At 39.3% G+C, this 20,761-nt stretch overlaps 1 protein-coding gene and 1 long non-coding RNA gene across 3 annotated transcripts in view; one reads left to right on the top strand and one right to left on the bottom strand.

The window, feature by feature from the left end:
- The window catches only part of LOC307021904, a 125,036-nt gene that overhangs the window by 92,661 nt on the left and 11,614 nt on the right, over nt 1–20,761 (top strand). The gene's annotated exons all lie outside the window — the stretch shown is intronic.
- LOC307021893 (alpha-2,8-sialyltransferase 8F-like) lies at nt 1,236–11,632 on the bottom strand. Of its 2 annotated transcripts, XM_079654419.1 has the most exons (8): nt 10,766–11,632; nt 10,530–10,726; nt 8,403–8,477; nt 8,150–8,224; nt 6,872–7,016; nt 2,825–2,937; nt 2,634–2,726; nt 1,236–2,557 (listed from the first exon to the last, which is right to left on the bottom strand). In XM_079654419.1, the coding sequence occupies exons 2-8, from the start codon at nt 10,628–10,630 to the stop codon at nt 2,080–2,082; spliced, it is 1,080 nt and encodes a 359-aa protein (XP_079510545.1). In that variant the 5' UTR covers nt 10,631–10,726; nt 10,766–11,632; the 3' UTR covers nt 1,236–2,079. The 2 variants fall into 2 exon arrangements, with proteins under 2 accessions (XP_079510545.1, XP_079510544.1); XM_079654418.1 differs by having other exon boundaries at nt 10,530–11,632.

Below are 20,761 nucleotides of genomic sequence, written 5' to 3'. Positions count from 1 at the left end.
AATGGTGCTGTAATATATACACTTTGCATCATACATTATTAATTAAAGTGAAGTACAGTGCTTATATCCCTTCACAGAACTAAAGAATGCTTTTAAATAAGGTTTAATGAGATGATGGAATCAAAGCTGAACTGTATAACATAAAAACGCACACATGCTGAAAACCCAACCCCAGCAGGGGGTCTGGGGGGATTCTCCTCCAGGAGATTTTTAGAAATACTAACATAAACTATGCATTCTGGTACACTCTGAGAAGAAAATAAATAAATCTATCACTACCCGACATATTAATAATATTTTATGCCATTGTTTGTTTTTCACTTAGTTCTGACAGCTTGCTGCTCCTCACTGAGAGAAGAGCAAAGAGGAGATCTGTGTGACTTACTTTAAATTGTGGGTAAGGGTAGATAGCCCCCATTGTTCTGTGACCTGTCAATCATCAAACCGGGGGTCATATTTCATTATGTGTTCCTTTTTATCTGAAGTTGTACCCATGGATGTATAAAGAATAGTTATACCACAAAGTTATTCTCCGTGGGGACTTCCGGCAACAATCTTGATTCTGATTGGCCAGAAGACTCGAAAAAACATCATCAAAGATGTTTTATTGAGAAGATCATCACTACGTGACAGAAGTTTTCAAAACTGATTATGGTCTCCGGTACTTCCAGTCCAACGCCTACTGCATGCACAGCGTTAGAAAATTGGGCCTCAAAATAAAAGTTTGACTTTTTTCCACGAAAAAATAAAAATAAAGGAGAAATTAAATTTATTTTTTCTTCACTCAAACATCTGCGACCCACTCGAAACGGATCCACGACCCACTTTTTGGTCGCGACCCACCAGTTGACAACCAATGGCTTAAAGAGTGAAGGAAAGACAGAATTGAGCTAATTTCTTAAGATGAGTTAAACATAAAATGATTGGACAAACATTTTGGGCACCTCTGCCTGCTAGTACTATAGCTACATTTAAGGAAAGGATGACTTAAACTTAAGCCTATAACTCAGTGTAACGAAGACACTATGCTAACATTAGTCCCCCCTAAATAGGTCAACTTGCTGACAGTGCTAGTCGCCAAGCTGGAATAATTTTGTTGATTTGGCTTAATATTATTAACCATGACATAAATGAATAGAGTTTGTGTCAACCCTCAAAAACTGACAGGTAATACCCTTTATATATACAGTCTATGGTAATACCCTAACCATAGCACATACAAATAAGGCGGGACACACAGTTCAATCTTTATCTTGTATCCAAGCATCAAGCAAAGCACCAGAAACTATACACCCATACAATTATTAGCTGTTAATTATGCCCAGTCCCAAAGCCAGAACTGGGTATCACATATTTTCAAATATCAAAACCTTTCCATGACTGAGAGTTACATTTTCAATTACCATTTCCTTGAGACCTTGCTGGAAAAAGTAAACGATCATTATGACTAGATGATTATATCCTAAGTTATTAATTGGTGTCAGTGACCAGATGTTTTTATTGCATTTTATTATTTACACAATCAGAGCAAAGACTGGCTAGGAGCTGCTATTGGAGGAGAGTGAGTGGATTGGATTGAAAAGGCATAGTTTAAAGACACATTCTGAGTTTGACAGTGAATTTGAAGATGAGCTTGAGCCACTACTAGGAAGAGTAGGATGCCCCAACCCTCCCTTATATTGTAAAGCGACTTTGAGTCAGAGAAAAGCTCTTTATAAATATAATAAATATATTATTATTATTAAAGCGGGCAACCTATATAAACCCTTGCAGTTGTCTATAGACCTTGAATTGATATGCAGAGGGGGGACTAAAATGTTATCAGTGAGGGACTGGGTAGTGTGCGCAGAAAAATAGACTCAATGACATAATGTTGAAGCTGTGTTTTATGGATGGATTATGAGAGTCCTGTCCACATATTCATTATTGCTTTAGCTGGTCATCATTCAAGTTGGCAGCAGGCCAAATAAATACACTTTGAATCCGTGTATTGAATGGCAGGCAAGGCCCACCCTCAGACTACCAGGAAATGACCAGGTACTTCAGATGCCCAGTCAACCTTGTCTCTGGACCTGGGAACTAATTTGTACCCGGTCGACAGTTCCCCAGGTGAAGCCTAAGCACACCTTGACTGTGCAGCCGTAACAAGAGGTCAAACTCGTCCGGCATGAAGTGGACAGTCCACGTAGCTTTTTTATCATCGTAGTAGTGGTTATTCACGGCATTGAGTTCAAAGGGATGATTAATGAAGGGCCAGAATCCGTACACATGCACGTTGGCACATTGTTCCAGCGCTATGTTAACCATCACTAAGCCGGTGCTGTGTATGCCTCTGGTTAGGCCTCTGGAGCGCCAGAAGTCTTTCAGTCTCTGGATGTAATCTGGGTTGAAGAACATGGGCTGAATGGGACTTTCAAAGTCCCTAATGCTGTGTACTGCCATTAAGCACACCGGAGTGTTGCCTGCATAGGAGAAGGGGGAAAGAACCATCATGGATTTTCCGTAGCTATGTAGACTCTCAACAAATGGACGGCGTGGCCCCATTAGACCTCCATACCTGAAAATAAAAGATGTCAAGCAACAACACCAAGGGCACACTCTATTGGTGCAGTGAGACTCATTTATTTACTCACTCATTCAGCAAAATGCTTGGGTTAGCTGTCACAATGTCAGTCTTGGTACCCACATGTTTCTCATAGCCTTTTCCCAAAGAAGGTAGGTTGCACCTGAAAAGGCATAACAGACGAGTCAGAAATTATTATTTGGAATTATTCTGTGGATTTATGTCGCAATCGGCCTTTCAGTCCTCTGACAGCTTTCTCACCTGATAACTAACTCAGCCGAATCGATCATCTCTCCACAGCTGCTGTTTGTCAGAATCCCTGAGTTCCCAACAACAGCACACGTGTCCCATTTTTTCGTTGGAAATGGATTCTCCTGGAAATAAAACCAATGAAAAAATGTATTACAGAACAATAACATGCATATGATTAAACCCACTCTCTTCAGTCTGCGTACAAGTGACACAACTTTACACATTGGAAATGCGTGCAATAGATACGCAGAAGTCCGATTTTGCGTGCACATGATACGCTAACCATTCCCATTGAGATCTGAGGCCGAGTTTTGCGTGCATATGATACGCCACGTTTCGTGTCTGCACCACTTACTTTTGTCCGGTCGGGTCTTGGTAGACCGGAAGCTGTGTGGTTCATCAAAACATGTTCTTACTCAATACCAAGCCACGATTATTGTTTTTATTTGAAATCGTATAATGTCGGACGTCTTTTGCCGTCTGTGAGGAAAAGAAGGCTGAGATGCTCAGAATGCTGAAATCTCTATTTTTTCAAATCTTTTTTTCCTTCTAATTTGTTATTCTTTTCTAAATAACACACTGTTATTTACTCAACAATAACACACAATTATCCTTGTTTTTATTTATTTGTTTAATTCTATAATCTTGGGCTTTTTAGACGTAAATAAAGTCACCAGAAACAGACGTAGGCCTATAAGGGACATTTCGAGCATCATTGCGATACACACCACACACCCACTGAACTGGTTACCCAAGCTCCTCAGCTTGAAGCTCGGCGATTGGATGTTTTAGCCGCAATGCACGTTGGGATATGGTGTTAATGTGATATGCAATCCGAAAAACATTTGAGAGTTTAGGATGGCTGAAGACACTACACTACCCATAATCCTCAGCTATCGTTTGGGACTACAGTTCCGTTGCTTGACAAACCCAGTGATTAATATTCAAGCTGTGGAGTGTCCATAATGGGCAGCATTAATATATACCCACATGACAGCTCATTGTTACTTTGTAATTCTACTCCACTTCAATTCAGAGGTTAACCTGGTATTTTTACTCCACTACACTTATTTGAGTTACTTTGCAGATTCTGATTAATGATGTGAAATATAAACAACCCTTAAAGCAGACTTTAGTTACACCTGAGTAAAAATCAGGGAAGGTGATTATCAAGTGCCAACAATCAGGAGATATTTGATAGTTGGTGCTTGAGAAGACTAAACATTTATCTGCAGATCTCTATAAAGTATATTCATTACTTGTTATTCTCTACTAATAGTTCATTAAAAACTGTATATAATTGCTATTTGGCACATCCCTTTCAAGATTTCTAGATTTTTTAAGGTTTATTGACATACAGTATCATATACACAACTACAGTGTAGTTATGCAATGAATGAAAGACTTGGGTCGCAGGTTCCTCAACAGTGCATTACAAGACATCTCTCAATGTGTGTGTATACCTCCACCATTAAACTGTCATATTCTGCACATTTCTTATACTATCTAAATACATGAGAGTATAATTAATGTGTATAATATCAGTTAAAATAAGTGCTTCAACATAGTTAGCATTGCAGGAAAGCAATATATTAGACGTTAAGTACTTTGTCAGGCTTAATATCTATATGTAGATAGATACCCCCAAAGCTTTTTTCTTATTCAAAAGAAGATAATGTGCTTCAACCACAAGGCGGTGCACACAAGGTACACACAGCATACTAATAATAACTTTGTATTATTAGTGTAGGACACTTATGTATGTATAACATCTGAAGATGTGTAGTTTTATTCATGTTTTCACATAATTTTACAGGATATTGATATACTATTTCACAATAATATCTGATTTGTAAAACATCACAGACAGAAAGGTATATCCGTCATTTAATGGTAAGCTATTGGAATTCTGAATCCATAGATGTGTCTCCCATCACCCCCTGACTATTCTCTCAACTCAGTATTTACATTCTTTAATTCAAAGAAAATCAGTAATATCTCTAAAAACTGCAAGTCCTTTTCTATCAGCTGTGCACCGCTATGGTGTAAATATAACCGATCTACCAATTAGGTCAAATATAAGAGTCAGCCGAATTGATACTGCGAGGAGACGTATTGTGTGAAGAGAAATTGAAGATGTTGTTTAATTGCTGATATATTTATGATCCACGTCACGTATTTAGTTTCCGTGGCAGTTCTTCCAGTTTGTCTAGAAGTTTTCTAATCAGTAAATAAATAAATAAACATGGCAGATGTGTAATATTTAATGCAGCCGAACTGTGTATTACAATGCGGTTATGTGATGACTTTCAAAGAGAAAAGCAAGCACACTCGGAATAAAGTATTTTTTTTAATTTATTTATTTTTTATTCGGATTTCATATCACATAAACACCATATCCCAACGTGCATTGCGGCTAAACCATCCAATCACCGATCTTCTAGCTGAGGATCTTGGGTAATCAGTTCAGTGGGTGTGTGGTGTGTATCGCAATGATGCTCGAAATGTCCCTTATAGGCCTGCGTCGGTTTCCGGTGACTTTATTTTGAAATTCAGTTCCTGAGGAACGGCTAAAAAGCCCGAGATGATAGAATCAAACGAATAAATAAAAACAAGGATACATTTTCCCGGAAATTATTGCGATAAACGATAATCTTCTCGGCACCATTTTAAGACCATTTTAGATCACTGACATAATGATAATGTATAATAAATCAAGTACATCGTTTTTTATTGAACATTCAACATTGCAAATGAAATGTGAAATAATATTTAAATATATAAATTATACATAATAAATAAAGTCGGGAAGGTGGGGGCTCTCCATCTCCAGGTGCCGTGTTTGCTTGTTGTGTTTCAGGTGCAGTTTAGGGTGGGACCTATTGCTAGCTTTTGTTGCTACCTTTTTTAAATAAATGCGGCATACCGGCTCATTCAAGTCCCTAGGTCCCTCGTGTAGCGTGTATACAAGATCATCCTGCTGACTCCCATTCATCGGCTCTACAACACTGTCGATTGTTCTTTTTTAACATTCAAACATAAAAAATAACAATCGACATTAATCTGAACTAGGGACGTGATTTATTATCATAACGTAATTTCCCGTTCATTTAAATTATGGGAGTCAGCAGGATGATCTTGTATACACGCTACACAAGCTAGAATGACAACACAGGTGCACTCACTAACTCGTCCGTGGTGCAACACACACTACATAACCCAGTGAATTATGTCCCGTAAATCACCAGTGTAAACATAATTATGTAAATAACCCAATTTGCGTTCTGTGAAACGGAAAAGGATATTACATTGTTTTTGTTACTTTCGTTGCAGTGTCTTGAATGTAATTTAGGTTAACTTCCTGTTTTATTTGGAAATATTATTATTACCTCTTGGGTTGCCGCACAGCCAATACGTGACGTCATTGGTAAGCGTAACGGACCCCGAGCAGATCTGGTAGCCCGAGCACATAGGTACTGACACCGGCAGACACAACGCGCCTGGCTAAAATGCTGCTCACATCCTTATGTAAACAAAAACGCATGTATTTTATAGTTTTTATTTATCGTACGATAAGTCAATTAATTGCTTATTGCAACAGGACTAGGTACGGATGCCCTTTTTTCTGGACTGAAGCCAGTTAAAAATTAGAGAATGTTAATCTGAGTCAGTACCAATTCATAATCCTAACGTTTATTTTCAACTGAAATAATTTCAAATGTTTACAAATGCGCAAATATATAATTAAAAGCACGTCATGCTGTATATTGTAATAAGATTGCAAGGTGTTTTCGAGCATTCGTCAGATCAAGAGGTCTTCACTACAAATCTATGTATTTTGCCCCCCTATTTATTTTATTTATAACAAATCATAATTATGTGTGTGTGTGAGTGTGCGTGCATTTGTTTGTAAAAGGGTGGTCATCGGTGGTTGTTTGTATCAACCAGTAACATGTAACTAAACACGTGATTTACAATCTCTGAGAAGTTGAAGGAGCAAAATCGACAACAAGCAGAAGCTGCTGTGATACTATCCATGAATGAAAAACTACGTACCTTTATGAAGGTGCTGAAAATCTCTGGAGTCACCCTGAGGGTCCTCTTGTTTTCCACAGCGTACTGAATATTTGATCGCAGTGGAGTGTTGGCCTGGGTAATGATGGCCCTGTCAAATCCCTGGCACTGACTTCTCAGCTGAGAGCTGGGGTAACACAAGGACTTTGTTAAAAAACATCCGAGTCAGGAGTTTTGTTGAACAGGAAGCTTTATAATTTGCCAAACACAGTAATGGCGCATTTCCACTGCAGGGCCTCGCACGGCTTAGTACGGTATGGTTAGGCCTTGGTAGGCCAGGCTCACTTTATGCTGCGTTTCCATTACAGTTTAGGAACTGGGGCAGTAACTATAGTAACGCAGTGTAGGCGGAGCCGTGACGTCATCTTCAATGAGAACCACAAAACCAACATCAGCCGTTAGCCCTCAGAGCTCACAGCTCCTCATATCTGTTCAGAAACTAGACAGAAGTTAAACAAGTCCAAACCACTGACTGTCTGTGTCATGGAGAATACAGTCGCTGGTTTATTTATGTCTGTAGGTCGTTGTTGTGAGTGTGGACGGTCGGAGCATATACTGCGTTAGCTTAGCCGGTCTCCATTCAGAAAAACACGCATTTTAAAAGGTGTTCCGCCTGCCGTCTGTCTGCAGACTTGTCAAAGCATTAATTCATGGTTTCTACTAACCGGTATCAGTATGTTGTTACTTCGGCATCATTTAGAAACGTATTACAATTAAATCACGGTCAAATATGTTCATCTTGTTGTAGTTGTAGCCCCCTTGCCAGCGATTCTCTCTCTAGTTTAGCATACACAGCCCGTTTGTTGGCCCGACAAGAACCTGGATCTTGGAGAGCAGGAACTACCCCTAGTGGAAACCCTACAAAAAACGTGCTACGCGCTGCAGTGGAAATGAGCCATAAGTGGCCATTTGTTCAGATTATACTGTATATAAAACGTATCTTCTTTCTTATAAGGATTTGTATTCCATAATCATCAAGGTGAGTTAAAGTTATCTTCAGGCGAATTCCCTCTGTTTTACTCTCTGACTCGTGCTATACATTTGTTAAGATTTTTGATTACATAAGAAAACCAATGGATTCAGTTGCAAATTGTTGAACGATGTGGCACTCTTGGTCGTTGCTTCATTGATCAATTCTTTTAACTATTTTTAAAACCAACTCACTGAACAGTCCAACAGTGTGACAATGTTTAGCGTTTATACTCCTTGAGAAACAGCTAATCTTTGCATTTGAAATAAAATGTAAACAAATACAATTACCTGAGGTTTCTGTAATTATCTTCTTGCTTCTTCCAAGTTTTTGAGTAGCGTTCTCTTACTTTTTCAATGAGCGCCCTGTCACACACACACACACACACACACACACACACACACACACACACACACACACACACACACACACACACACACACACACACACACACACAGCCAGGATACCACAATAACATGAATTGTTCAAGGCATTGACAGAAAGGTCCCTTCAAGGAGAAGCATGGACAGTGTTTGCTCTCACCTGCATCCTTCGCAAAGGTTAGAGGGCCAGGGGGGGATCTTCTTGGGTGAAGGTGGTCCACTTGGTAGAATAGCGCTGTGGAGCAAACAAGAGAGAAACAGCACAGCACATTCATTTGTACAGAGTGCACACCAAAAGGCAAATGAGCTCTATGATGGCAGGTGTGGTTTATCTAACACAACAATTAAACAAAAGTCGCGCTGCTTTGAGAACGTCAAAAGTGAGTTCTATGATAACAGAGACACAGGCCACCTGTTGTGTGCTGTACCTGTCTCTCTGTTTACCTGTGTGTGTGTCTCTCTCTCCTCTCCCTCTCAGTCTCCCTCCCTCTCTCCCTCCCTCTCTCTCTCCCTCTCCGTGTCAATTGTATATGCCAACTTTTCTTGTTGCCGCCGCTGCGTAGCATGTTGTAACAACGTGGAATTAGCAGAATAGGCTATTGTATTGTTTAACTCACACCTGTTGCTCTCAATGTAATTTAGCTGATAAAAGGACACAGGGAAATAATAAAAGCCTCTCGCGTGGCGTTTCCCTGTCAAGGGGGGCGATATAGTGTGTATGTAATTACATTACAAATACTGACTTGAGCCCCACCACTGTATGGGTTAGCCCTACCATAGTTTACCCAACAAAAATACTCTGGCGCCGCCACTGAATACATTATTATTATTATTATAGTAAAAGGGCTCGCCTTGGCAAAATCCTGATCCTTACAGGCATTGCAGCCCTAAATAAAGCAAGTAACCATCATGTGTGGATCATGTGCATCATCTGTAGATGTCTGTCTTATTTTTTGTCGATTTCATATTGTTTTCAAAGTGCTGTAAAAATTAATTTCCCCCTGGGGACGTGTTTATATATATCTATGTTCTTCTTCTACCTCTTCTTCTACCTCTTAAACACACGTGTTTATATATAAACACGTGTGTTTATATATAAACACGTGTTTATATATATCTATGGAAGAAGAAGAGGTAGAAGAAGAAGAAGTAGAGGCAGAAGAAGAAGAAGTAGAGGTTGAACAAGAAGAAGAAGAAGTAGTAGAAATACGCTAACGCTACAAACAGGCGTTACTCTGTTTTTAGTAACATGTAACATTTTATTTCACCTTGCTCTATGTTTTTTAACGCACATTCAAAAACTGAACATTTTCGGGAGTTTCAACCATTTCAAGTTTCGGTACCGGCCAACGAAAAAGGGACGTTTTGGTCACCCATCCGATTGCATGTGTTTACGGCTAAGCACACACGCTAACATTAAGACTACAAGCTCACTTGGGGTTGAGGCTTTTGTACACGTTGCTTGACTGCCACATATCTGATCTAGAAATAGTAACGTGTGTTGGGGAAAATAATTATTTAAAGTTATTTAATAATTGTGACATTTCTTTTACTTTTCGATGGATGAATGATGCTCAAAGCGATGGGGCAAATAAGACAACTGAGGGGGCAAATAAGACAACTGCCCCCTTTTGCCCCCTCGTGGCGCCGGGCCCGCACCTTTACCATCTGTGATAAACACTTTAATGCATCAATAATTATAATCAAAACATATAATATATTACATTCTGAAATGTTCCAATCTGCAAAATGAGTACTTTTACTTTTGGTACTTTTATGTATTTTTTGATGCTAATACTTTTCAACTTCTACTTGAGAAACATTTGAACGCAGTCATCTCAGTGAGCTCAAATACACCTTTGATGAACCAAAGAAAATGACACGCAGAGTTTACAGTGTGAGTGTCAAGCTTTAAGTATTTTGATACATGAAAGACTTTTGAATACAGCATGTTTTTTGTTCTAAAGCTTGTATGCAAATACATTGTAATGCAAGGGTTCTTTGTTTAATCAATAGTGCAACGATAAAGGACAACATTGACCATTTCTTCACTCAAAAGACATTTTGATGCGTCAGCCCACTCAGATGCGTCACCCCACAGTAACTGCTGGAGCGCGGGCACAAAATGAGTGACCGCGCTAAATTAGTGCCCGCGAATTACATTTACTTCTATATCAAAGAAGAATTTTGACTTTTAAACTGAAAACACTTCATTACACTCAGTTCACATACTATCATTAAAGACAGGAACATTCTCCTGACAACAAACAAGTACTGACACGCTTACCTGTTGTCCACAAGGACCCAGAAGGCAGTGATCAGCAGGCTCCCCAAACAGAGGACAGTGGTCATCAAAAGGATGGATAACTTCACAGGGGGTTGCTTCATCCTGATCTCTTTCTGCAAACACACTCGTCCCCTCACCTCCTGTCCACACACACCTTGTATCTACAATACAAACTTTGGATTCTCTGCTCTCCCCTCAGTTTGTAGTCTTCTGCCTCTTTTTTAAGGCAAGTCCTCTGTCTGCTTTGCCCTTTGTCTTTCCCCTGGTCCTGTTTGTGTCAGATGGGTCTAAGAACTGATGTGCTTGATTGATTGAACTCCTACTTTAGTTTTCGTCATGTCTCTTTGATCCACCCATTTTTTACATGTCCCTCCCTCCTTCATCTTTTTTTTTAACACATGCAATACAATTAATCATAAGGTAACAGGAGCAATAAAGAGGCTTGTTAAGTTAACCCAGAGGAACAAATAGTCCTTTATACTTTTTTAGTTACTTTGAAGATTTAGATTAATTATAGAAAAAGATAATCAACAAAAACAAAATCAAACAAAACGTATTGAACCCTAGAATATGAATAGTGTGACCTCTTGGCATGTTGGAAGTTCCTGTTTTATTGATGAGTAGTTCCCCCTTACTTTGCCATTGACAATCATACAGTATAGAATAGGCTATGAGATTATTATATGCTCATGGTAATCATTTGAGTTTCCACAATATTTAAGTTACCTAACTACATTTACTCAAGTTCTCTACTTAAGTACAATTTTGATGAATTTGAGTATTTCCATTTCATGCAAATTTATACTTTTCCATCACAACATTTCAGAGTGAAATATTTTCCTTTTTACCTGACATATATTTGACAGCTTTAGTTCACCCTATACATTATGATATAGTATACTATCATCAAATTCAATTCAATCAAATTCCCTAAAATAAATAAATACTTTTCGCTGTGTTAATGTCAATATTTAAATAGTTATTTACACATTAACATGCCGCTTATGTTTTTATATAATATACTTTAATATCGTTTTAATATTGTCTGCTTATCTGTATAATTGTGTTGCATTGTTGGAGAAGCCTGTGACCTAAGGTTTTCAACGACACAATTACTCTGTAGCTGCTGTTAGTTTGACAATAAAGAACCTTGTCTTTATGTGAGTGGAAGAGTGAGGGTGAAGGATCATACAAAGGGTTTCTTTCTTTGTATTAATCATGTCAACAATAATAATCAATTGATGCATTTTCAATTCAAATTAAAAACATACTTGATAAAAAACTGTTTGTGGAGTTCCTTGTTGAGCATGTGTGGAAAGGAACACAGGAATTTTAGCCTTTGCAGAAAATAAGTCTTTGCAAACTGATATTCAACTAAACATATTTAACAAAGGAAGGACTAATATCTGACATACAAGTTTTTCTTACTGTAACTTTAAAGAGGCCTTATTGAGCTATTTGGGCTGTAGTCCCAGTAGAGACTAAATACTGATATACACCTGAACATCAGCAGGAGAGGACTCTTTAAAGTAGAGACACTACATACTGACATACACCTGAACATCAGCAGGAGAGGACTCTTTAAAGTAGAGACACTACATACTGATATACACCTGAACATCAGCAGGAGAGGACTCTTTAAAGTAGAGACACTACATACTGATATACACCTGAACATCAGCAGGAGAGTACTCTTTAAAGTAGAGACACTACATACTGATATACACCTGAACATCAGCAGGAGAGGACTCTTTAAAGTAGAGACACTACATACTGACATACACCTGAACATCAGCAGGAGAGGACTCTTTAAAGTAGAGACACTACATACTGATATACACCTGAACATCAGCAGGAGAGGACTCTTTAAAGTAGAGACATTACATACTGATATACACCTGAACATCAGCAGGAGAGGACTCTTTAAAGTAGAGACACTACATACTGACATACACCTGAACATCAGCAGGAGAGGACTCTTTAAAGTAGAGACACTACATACTGATATACACCTGAACATCAGCAGGAGAGGACTCTTTAAAGTAGAGACACTACATACTGATATACACCTGAACATCAGCAGGAGAGGACTCTTTAAAGTAGAGACTCTACATATTGATATACACCTGAACATCAGCAGGAGAGGACTCTTTAAAGTAGAGACACTACATACTGATATACACCTGAACATCAGCAGGAGAGGATTCTTTAAAGTAGAGACACTACATACTGATATACACCTGAACATTAGCAGGAGAGGACTCTTTAAAGTAGAGACACTACATACTGATATACACCTGAACATCAGCAGGAGAGGACTCTTTAAAGTAGAGACACTACATACTGATATACACCTGAACATCAGCAGGAGAGGACTCTTTAAAGTAGAGACACTACATACTGATATACACCTGAACATCAGCAGGAGAGGACTCTTTAAAGTAGAGACACTACATACTGATATACACCTGAACATCAGCAGGAGAGGACTCTTTAAAGTAGAGACACTACATACTGATATACACCTGAACATCAGCAGGAGAGGACTTTTTAAAATAGAGACACTACATACTGATATACACCTGAACATCAGCAGGAGAGGACTCTTTAAAGTAGAGACACTACATACTGATATACACCTGAACATCAGCAGGAGAGGACTCTTTAAAGTAGAGACACTACATACTGATATACACCTGAACATCAGCAGGAGAGGACTCTTTAAAGTAGATACACTACATACTGATATACACCTGAACATCAGCAGGAGAGGACTTTTTAAAGTAGAGGTCCACAGGGTCGTTTTTTACCCCAGCAACATTAGCATATCTAAAACGGGAGAATAAAATGATGGCAAAGTGAAAAACAAAAAGCATACGAAATAAAAATAATGACACTCTGCAGAATATTTAAATTGCATAGTTTTTTTTGGCATATAAGAAGGAAAAACATAAGTTAAACTCGCGTAGAAATAATGCTTTTATACAATGGGCGTTTAGCATTTCTCTGCCTCTTTACATCACACTCACTTTCGCACCTTTGTTTTGCACATGGTGTGAGTTGCAGATGTTGCTCAGAAACATTCTTCCTGTTCCTCTCGAGTGTTCATATCCTGTTTTACTGCCTTTCAAAAACCACACACTCTGCCTGGAGCGTGTGCTTCTTCTCAGCATGGCGAGTGTGGTGCAGATTGTCCTGTGGGCCTGGATCATTAAACACTCAAGGGTGTGTTCGGACTCACTTCCAGAAAACACTTCCAACAGGTTTGTTATTCAATGTTTGGAGGAACACAACAAGGCGCGGTCAACCGTCAATCCACCTGCACGTGACATGCTGTTCATGGTAGGCATCATTGGTATTTAATTATCATCTTTCTCACACGGATGACTAACTGACAGACGTGCAGTGTTTAAATGAATTCATCGACACCTCAAAGATAAAGTTAACCTCCATAAGGGTAGACAATTAAGTTCTAAATCATTGGTGGAAAGTAACTAAGTTCATTTAATCAACTTCACCCGAGCATTTTCATTTTTTACTACTGTGTAATTCTACTCCACTACATTTTGGAAGCCAATTTTGTACTTTTTACTCCACTGCATTTATTCTACAGATTGATGTATAAGTTACTTTATAAATTCAGCTTTTCAAATATGATGATTTGGTATGGATTTAAGTAAAAAGGGAGACCAAGCTTGAGATAGTGATGGAGTCGTGAGAGAAGGTTGGGATGGTCGTTACTTTCAAAATGCACCTGTGGTCAGAAAGAGATTACTACAAATGAGTTGTGAAAGCACTTTGATAGAGAAGTGATAAGTTCCTCATTATTGAACCCAGTAAATCCACAACATACATTATGATCATTTCACGCTCAATGGTTGCCCGTTTTATTCTTTTGATGTTGTTGTTTCCCCAGTAGACTTGTATAGATGTTATTGTGGTTGGATGGGGGAAGGGTGTATGTTAAGCATATTAAAAACAGACAGATGAGGGTGTGGTTTTGCACTAATGTCCCACAATGCAATCATGAAAGTGTTCTCAAAGCTGGTAAAGGTGCAGCTAGTCTGAATGACTTTGTATACTGCAGGGTAGCTGGTGAATTTACTCCAGGTGGAACTAAAGTCTGATTTAACACTTGATTAGATTTCACATCATTCATCCAGATCTGTGAAGTAACTAAAGGTATTAAATACATGAAGTGGAGTAGAGTTACATTAAATGTAATTATTGGAAATATCTTCCTGAGGGAGATGCACAGGCCTTGATGTGGTTCTTTCTGTTAATCACACCTGTATATTCACTGTAACAGTCCCTTTTGTGTTACATATTGTATAGGCTATGAGTGCAAAAAAACAGCTACATGAAGGAGTTGTTGTTTATGTGTTTCCATTAGCTAATCAACAATCTATGCAAATCATACAAAGGTATCTACAAATACTTGTATAAGCAACATAATGCTCCCTGGTGTTGTACATGTTCATATTCTACAAGTTCATGTTAAGACATTTCTTACGGGTTATAGGGAGATCTTTCATCCGGTAAATCTAAGCCACAGCCATAAAGGTTTTTCTGCACCCGGGGATTTGGGACAAAACCTGTACCTGCTGTCTGGTGCCAGCGGATATTCGGAAAGGCGTCACTTTTGGAATTTTTTTTCAGCTGGAAGTGCAAATAAATCATGGATTAGTGTTCCCCCTGAAATGATTGTGTGCTACTTCCTTTTCACAATAAACTTTCTCATGGTAACGAGAGAGTAAGTCTTGCCTACGTGAAACTTTCCTTTACACACACACACACACACACACACACACACACACACACACACACACACACACACACACACACACACACACACACACACACACACACACACACACACACACACACACACACACACACACACACACACACACACACACACACACACACACACACACACACACAGGAAGTAAATATAAAAGTATAGCCTACATGCAGAGAGTGTGGTAGAAACCTAGTTTCATTAATGCACTCAATGTTTAAATATTGCTTACTGCACATAGCCTATTTTATATTTCACTGCATTTTATTTCGTTGTAAATTACTGCTTTATTGTATTGCTGTCTTAATATATTTGTATTACAGTGTTCTTAAAGTTTGCTATCTTTTAAAAATGTTTGTTTTATGCACCGTGAGATCGAAGTCGAATTCTCATACGTGTGAACCTATAAACCCGTTTCTGATTCTGATAGAGGGTTGTGTGAAAACCAAACCCGAAAGATATACAAAGGGTAAAATACAAACACATAAAAAAATCACCAACAACACAAAGTGCAGAACCAATACCACAGTTTTAAAAAAAGAAATGCCGAAACAGGAGTGAGGAGTAGGGATATTGCCATGTTAAAAGTAAGAATAACAGTATCAAAGAGTGGTAATTATCTTTATTTAATAAAATAGGTGAAATATTTTTGATAGCAGAACATTACTAAGTCTCTCTCTCTTTCTAAAAGGTGGTGTGTCAGGGCCGTTTAGACCAGAGTGGCATGGAAACTGCCTCACGCAGGGAGGAAACATTGCTTGCTGCTGCTAAGGGGTCCGTTGGCACAGGGGAAGACCTGAGATCTCTCCAGCTGCCAGGTAACTCATGGTAACCAGAGAGTAAGTCTTGCCTACGTGAAACTTTCCTTTACACACACACACACACACACACACACACACACACACACACACACACACACACACACACACACACACACACACACACACACACACACACACACACACACACACACACACACACACACACACACACACACACACACACACACACACACACACACACACACACACACACACATTATCTCAAATAAATAGTTGACGTCGATGTGTCCCATTATCATTCATATGACATCATAATGTATCATATATCTCCTTATCTGAGTCAGCTTCTTGAGCCGTATCTGGCCCTGCAACACTCACAGTGTCACATACTGTATGCAGAAGTATTATTTGAAGCAACACATTAAGTTGAAGAAACACAGGGACGCAGGAAGGGGGGGTGCTGAGGGGGCTGCAGCACCCCCATCTGTTGGCGTAGAGTTGTAACTGCAATGCCAAAAAGTTCACAAAAAAAATCAATACAAATGTTTTACTTTGAGTTAGCATTTAGTGTAAGCAATCTATAAAGCATGTTTGTTTTTTTAAATGGTTGATATATAGAAAATATCGTTAATAAGTAGCAGACTACTATTACTGCTGTCTGCTGGTCAATTCCACCTCCTCAACCGTGATTTTTTGTGCCCAACGTTATTTGTTATGAAAATATCATAACAAAAATCGTTGGGCGCGAAAAATCACGGAGGTTGAATTGACAAGTGATAGTCTGCTACTAGTATTGATACTACTATGTCTCAAAAACGCATATTAGATTTCTTTAATGGCCCCAAAGCCAAACAACCAAAAAACCCTATCGACTCGGAGTCCCTGCAGGTGGACACGGACAATTCTCACTCCAGCAACCCAGAGGAGAGAACACCCGCGGCCGCGGCTCTTGTTAACGACGTTGCCCCCCGTCCAGCAGCTAACAACATCTCAGTTGCCCTCGTTGAAGAGCCTTGCCAGCCCAAGGACTTTACATTCCGCGCCAGGCGGTTTGGAAAGGAAACATTTACCCGATCCTTCAATTCAGGGTGGTTTAAACAGTGGACATGGCTTCACTATGGAAAAGAAAAGGATAATGCGGTGTTCTTCTTCTGTTGCTCTGCTATAGAAAAGAAGCTTGTCAGTGCAGACAAGATCAGGGATGGGAGTTTTGTTAAAGGAGGGTTTGACAACTGGCAAAAGGCAGGGGAAAAATGTAGGGAGCATGAGAAGTCCCATCAACACACAGAGGCCGTTAACAAACTGGCAGCATTAAAACGAACACTAATTAATGCGCTGCTCTCACAAGCGGTTGCTAAGGAACAAATGACTGAACAGACTGTTTTGGAGCTGGCCTTTCGGTCTGTGAAGTTCTTAGCCCGTGAGGGGCTACCGTTGCGAGGTCTGGACTACCGTGACGGGGTGTTTTGGCAGCTGATGCTGGAGCGCACGTATGCCTTGCCTGCTGCCCGTCAATGGCTGCTGAGACGAGATAACTGGATGACGGACGGCATCCAGAACGACATTTTGGAACGGTTTGCTCATGCTGTCCAGCGCAAAATAGTGTCCGAGGCTTCAAGCGCTCAATACTATGGGTTAACAGCCGATGGAAGAACCGACATCACAGCCAAGGAGCAGTTTTCCTGCCATTTGTACTACACTGACAAGAATCTCGCCCAGAAGAGCCAGTTTTTGGGGTTTTACAATTCGCCTGACACTACATCCCAAACGTTGTTTTCCTGCGTAAAGGATGTGTTTTTGCGCTTGAACCTACCTATGGAGAAGCTGCAGGGATACTGCTTTGATGGTGCCAACAACATGCCCGGGAGGTTTTCTGGGGTGCAAGCAAAGCTCAAAGAAATCTGTCCAAGCTCATTGTTTGTCCACTGCTGTAACCATTCCCTCAACCTGGCTCGACAAGAGGTGGCGAGAGAGGTCCCGCTAATAGCAGACACACTCCAATTTGTGCAGAGTCTAGCCAATGTCATCAGGCAACACGTTCTCACTCCCAACCCGTCACATGTTGACGGACGGTCAAGGCCCCTCCCCGTCACTTTATTGCGGACAGGGTACCCATTGAGAGTCAGTTTTCAGCGGGCAGGGCGTACCATAGACCTTCATAGACCTCCCAGCGTTGATAATAGATGCCATGAGAACGCTCCCCGACGGTCGGTTGTTATTGTCAATGTTAATATAATTATTTATTTTGTAATAGTCACACTTGATTTCGCCGATTTTCTTGTTGCCCCAGCTGGTCGACGCCTCTTTTAGCAGAAACAAAGGCTACATTAATGTATTAAATCGATGTTAATCCATGTGTGTGGTTGTGGAATTAATGGACGTGCCGTTGTCCGTTACAAACTCTTCAACTACAACCATAATTATATTTAAAAACATTTTAGAAGGCCTCACGAAATACTTGAATGTAAATTTAAATGTGAATTTTTACCCGTGGATATAAGGGTTGGGGTATTGTTCCGCACGGACGTTTTAGTTAACCGGACTTCCTGTTGATGTGAAATCCGAAAACATTTTTTAAAAATAAAATAATACTTTATTCCGAGTGTGCTTGCTTTTCTCTTTGGAGGTCATCACATAACGACATTGTAATACACGGTTCGGCTGCATTACATATTACATATCTGCCGTAGTTTGCTATTTATAGAGCCCTGATGAGAAGACTTCTAGACAAACAGGAAGAACTGCCGCCGAAACTGAATATGTGACCTGGACCATAAATATATCAGCAATTAAACAAAATCTTCAATTTCTCTTCACATTGTAAGTCTCCTAGTATCAATACTAATTCGGTTGACTTTTATATTTGATCCAATCGGTATATTGGTATATTTACACAGGGCTGCCAATATTTGAGTTCAGCTTGGAGTGAGATAATCAGCTCGCAGCATATAAAATGGCATATAGGTGTAAGCAGAGGTAAAGTGCTATTTTACAAGTGGGGGGGGTCCTCACCTCCTCTAGGGGGGTCCGGGGGCATGCTCCCCCGGGAGGATTTTTTTTTTTTAATATTGAAGTTAAATGCATCAATCTGGTGCACTTTGAGAGCAAAAGGAATGTAAGGATACATCATTCAACACCCATATGAAACAGAACTGTAAACAGATTTTATTTTTCTTTATGGATATTTTACAAATCGCTCACCTTTTAAACTGTATTCTTGTTTTACTGCCATAGTATTTCATAACTGTTTTTCATTTATTCTCATAAATGGTGACCAAAACGTTTGAGAACCACTGATCTATTGATCTAAATAGAGAGTCCCTTACCTCACTGAGCTGTAGTTATATATCTCAGTCTGACAGGAGAGAGCTCTCCCTTTCCTTGTTTTAGAAACAGCTTCTAATATCCGTTAGCACAGCTAGCTAACCAGATGCTAACCACAACAATGCAAATAGTGAGTTTGGTAGAAATATATTGTATAATAGTAAAGTTATTTAAGATGATGCCATATTTATTGAAGATTTTACATAAATATTCCCCACAATTATTCAAAAGCATATTCTTCCAAACACCTTGTTGTAGTATGAGTATCAGGAGACTATTGATGTGTGTGTGGTGAGTTTGGTAGTAATAAGCTGTATAATAGTGATTGAATATTATTGTATTCTCTTTTTTCGGAGTTGCACTTTGCAGACGGTCCCTGAGCACTCGTTTCTTCTCCGGCTGCGGATAGAGACCAATGTAATGTGTCCAGGTCGGAGGACGGCGCGTATTGGCTTTTTTTGATCAAAATGTGATTGTAGTTCGTTGTCAGCCTTACCACGGTACTTAGGAGACGTGATTTGTGTCTGAATAATGTTTTGTTCATGAGTTATTGATCCGTGAAATCAGAATCTCCAAATATCGTTCCAACTTTACTGAACTAAGCCAGAAGACTTGTCTCATTTCGTAGACCGCTCGGTTTGTTGTTCCTTTACTTAATTTTTATATATATGTACATTTATTTTGGACGAAGACTTAGCGGGAGGAAAGGCAAGTGTGGCGTGAGTGCGTGAGATATGGGTTGATTGCGTGACTCTCACGCTCAATGCGTTGGCAGCTCTGAAAATGTACACCATAACGGTGCACAGCTGATAGAAAGGGACACCTGGTGGTTAAAGCACGTTATTGAAATGTATTATTTGTATTGTTAGATATTAGTAGGAGACACAGACAGACAAACTAATAAGGCTTTATTTAATCATTAAAGAATACTTTAGGTTAAGGTCTTATTTTGAATAAGAAAAAAGCTTTGGGGGTATACATATTAAGCCTGACAAAGTACCTATATATTGCTTTCCTGCAATGTTAACTACTGTATGTGTAAGGACTTATTTTAACTAACATTACACGTATTATACTCTTATAAGATGTATGTAGAGAGTATAAGAAATGTGCAGAATACGAAGTTTAATGGTGGAGGTATACACACATATTGATAGATTTCTTGTAATGCACTGTTGAGGAACCTGGGACACAAGTTTTTCATCTCCGGCCTTGTCAGGTATTGAATATTCAATAAATAAAGAGCCCAGAATGATTAAATATAAAATACAGAATGTGTGTGATTATACTAAATGATTTACAAATAAACACCACTGCATATTGTT

This window comes from Notothenia rossii (assembly GCF_949606895.1).
Source record: "Notothenia rossii genome assembly, chromosome: 10".
NCBI lineage: Eukaryota > Metazoa > Chordata > Actinopteri > Perciformes > Nototheniidae > Notothenia > Notothenia rossii.
Note: the sequence above shows the minus strand (reverse complement) of the source record. Positions and strands in the feature narration are given on the sequence as shown.

What these genes read in the sequence shown, in the direction of transcription:
- LOC307021893 (XM_079654418.1), bottom strand. Translation starts at nt 10,630, where the DNA reads ATGAAGCAACCCCCTGTGAAGTTATCCATCCTTTTGATGACCACTGTC. An exon ending in TGGGTCCTTGTGGACAACAG is followed by an intron (nt 8,478 to 10,529) that starts GTAAGCGTGTCA and finishes TTTGCTCCACAG; the next exon opens with CGCTATTCTACCAAGTGGAC. An exon ending in CCAAGCATTTTGCTGAATGA is followed by an intron (nt 2,558 to 2,633) that starts GTGAGTAAATAA and finishes TTTTATTTTCAG; the next exon opens with GTATGGAGGTCTAATGGGGC.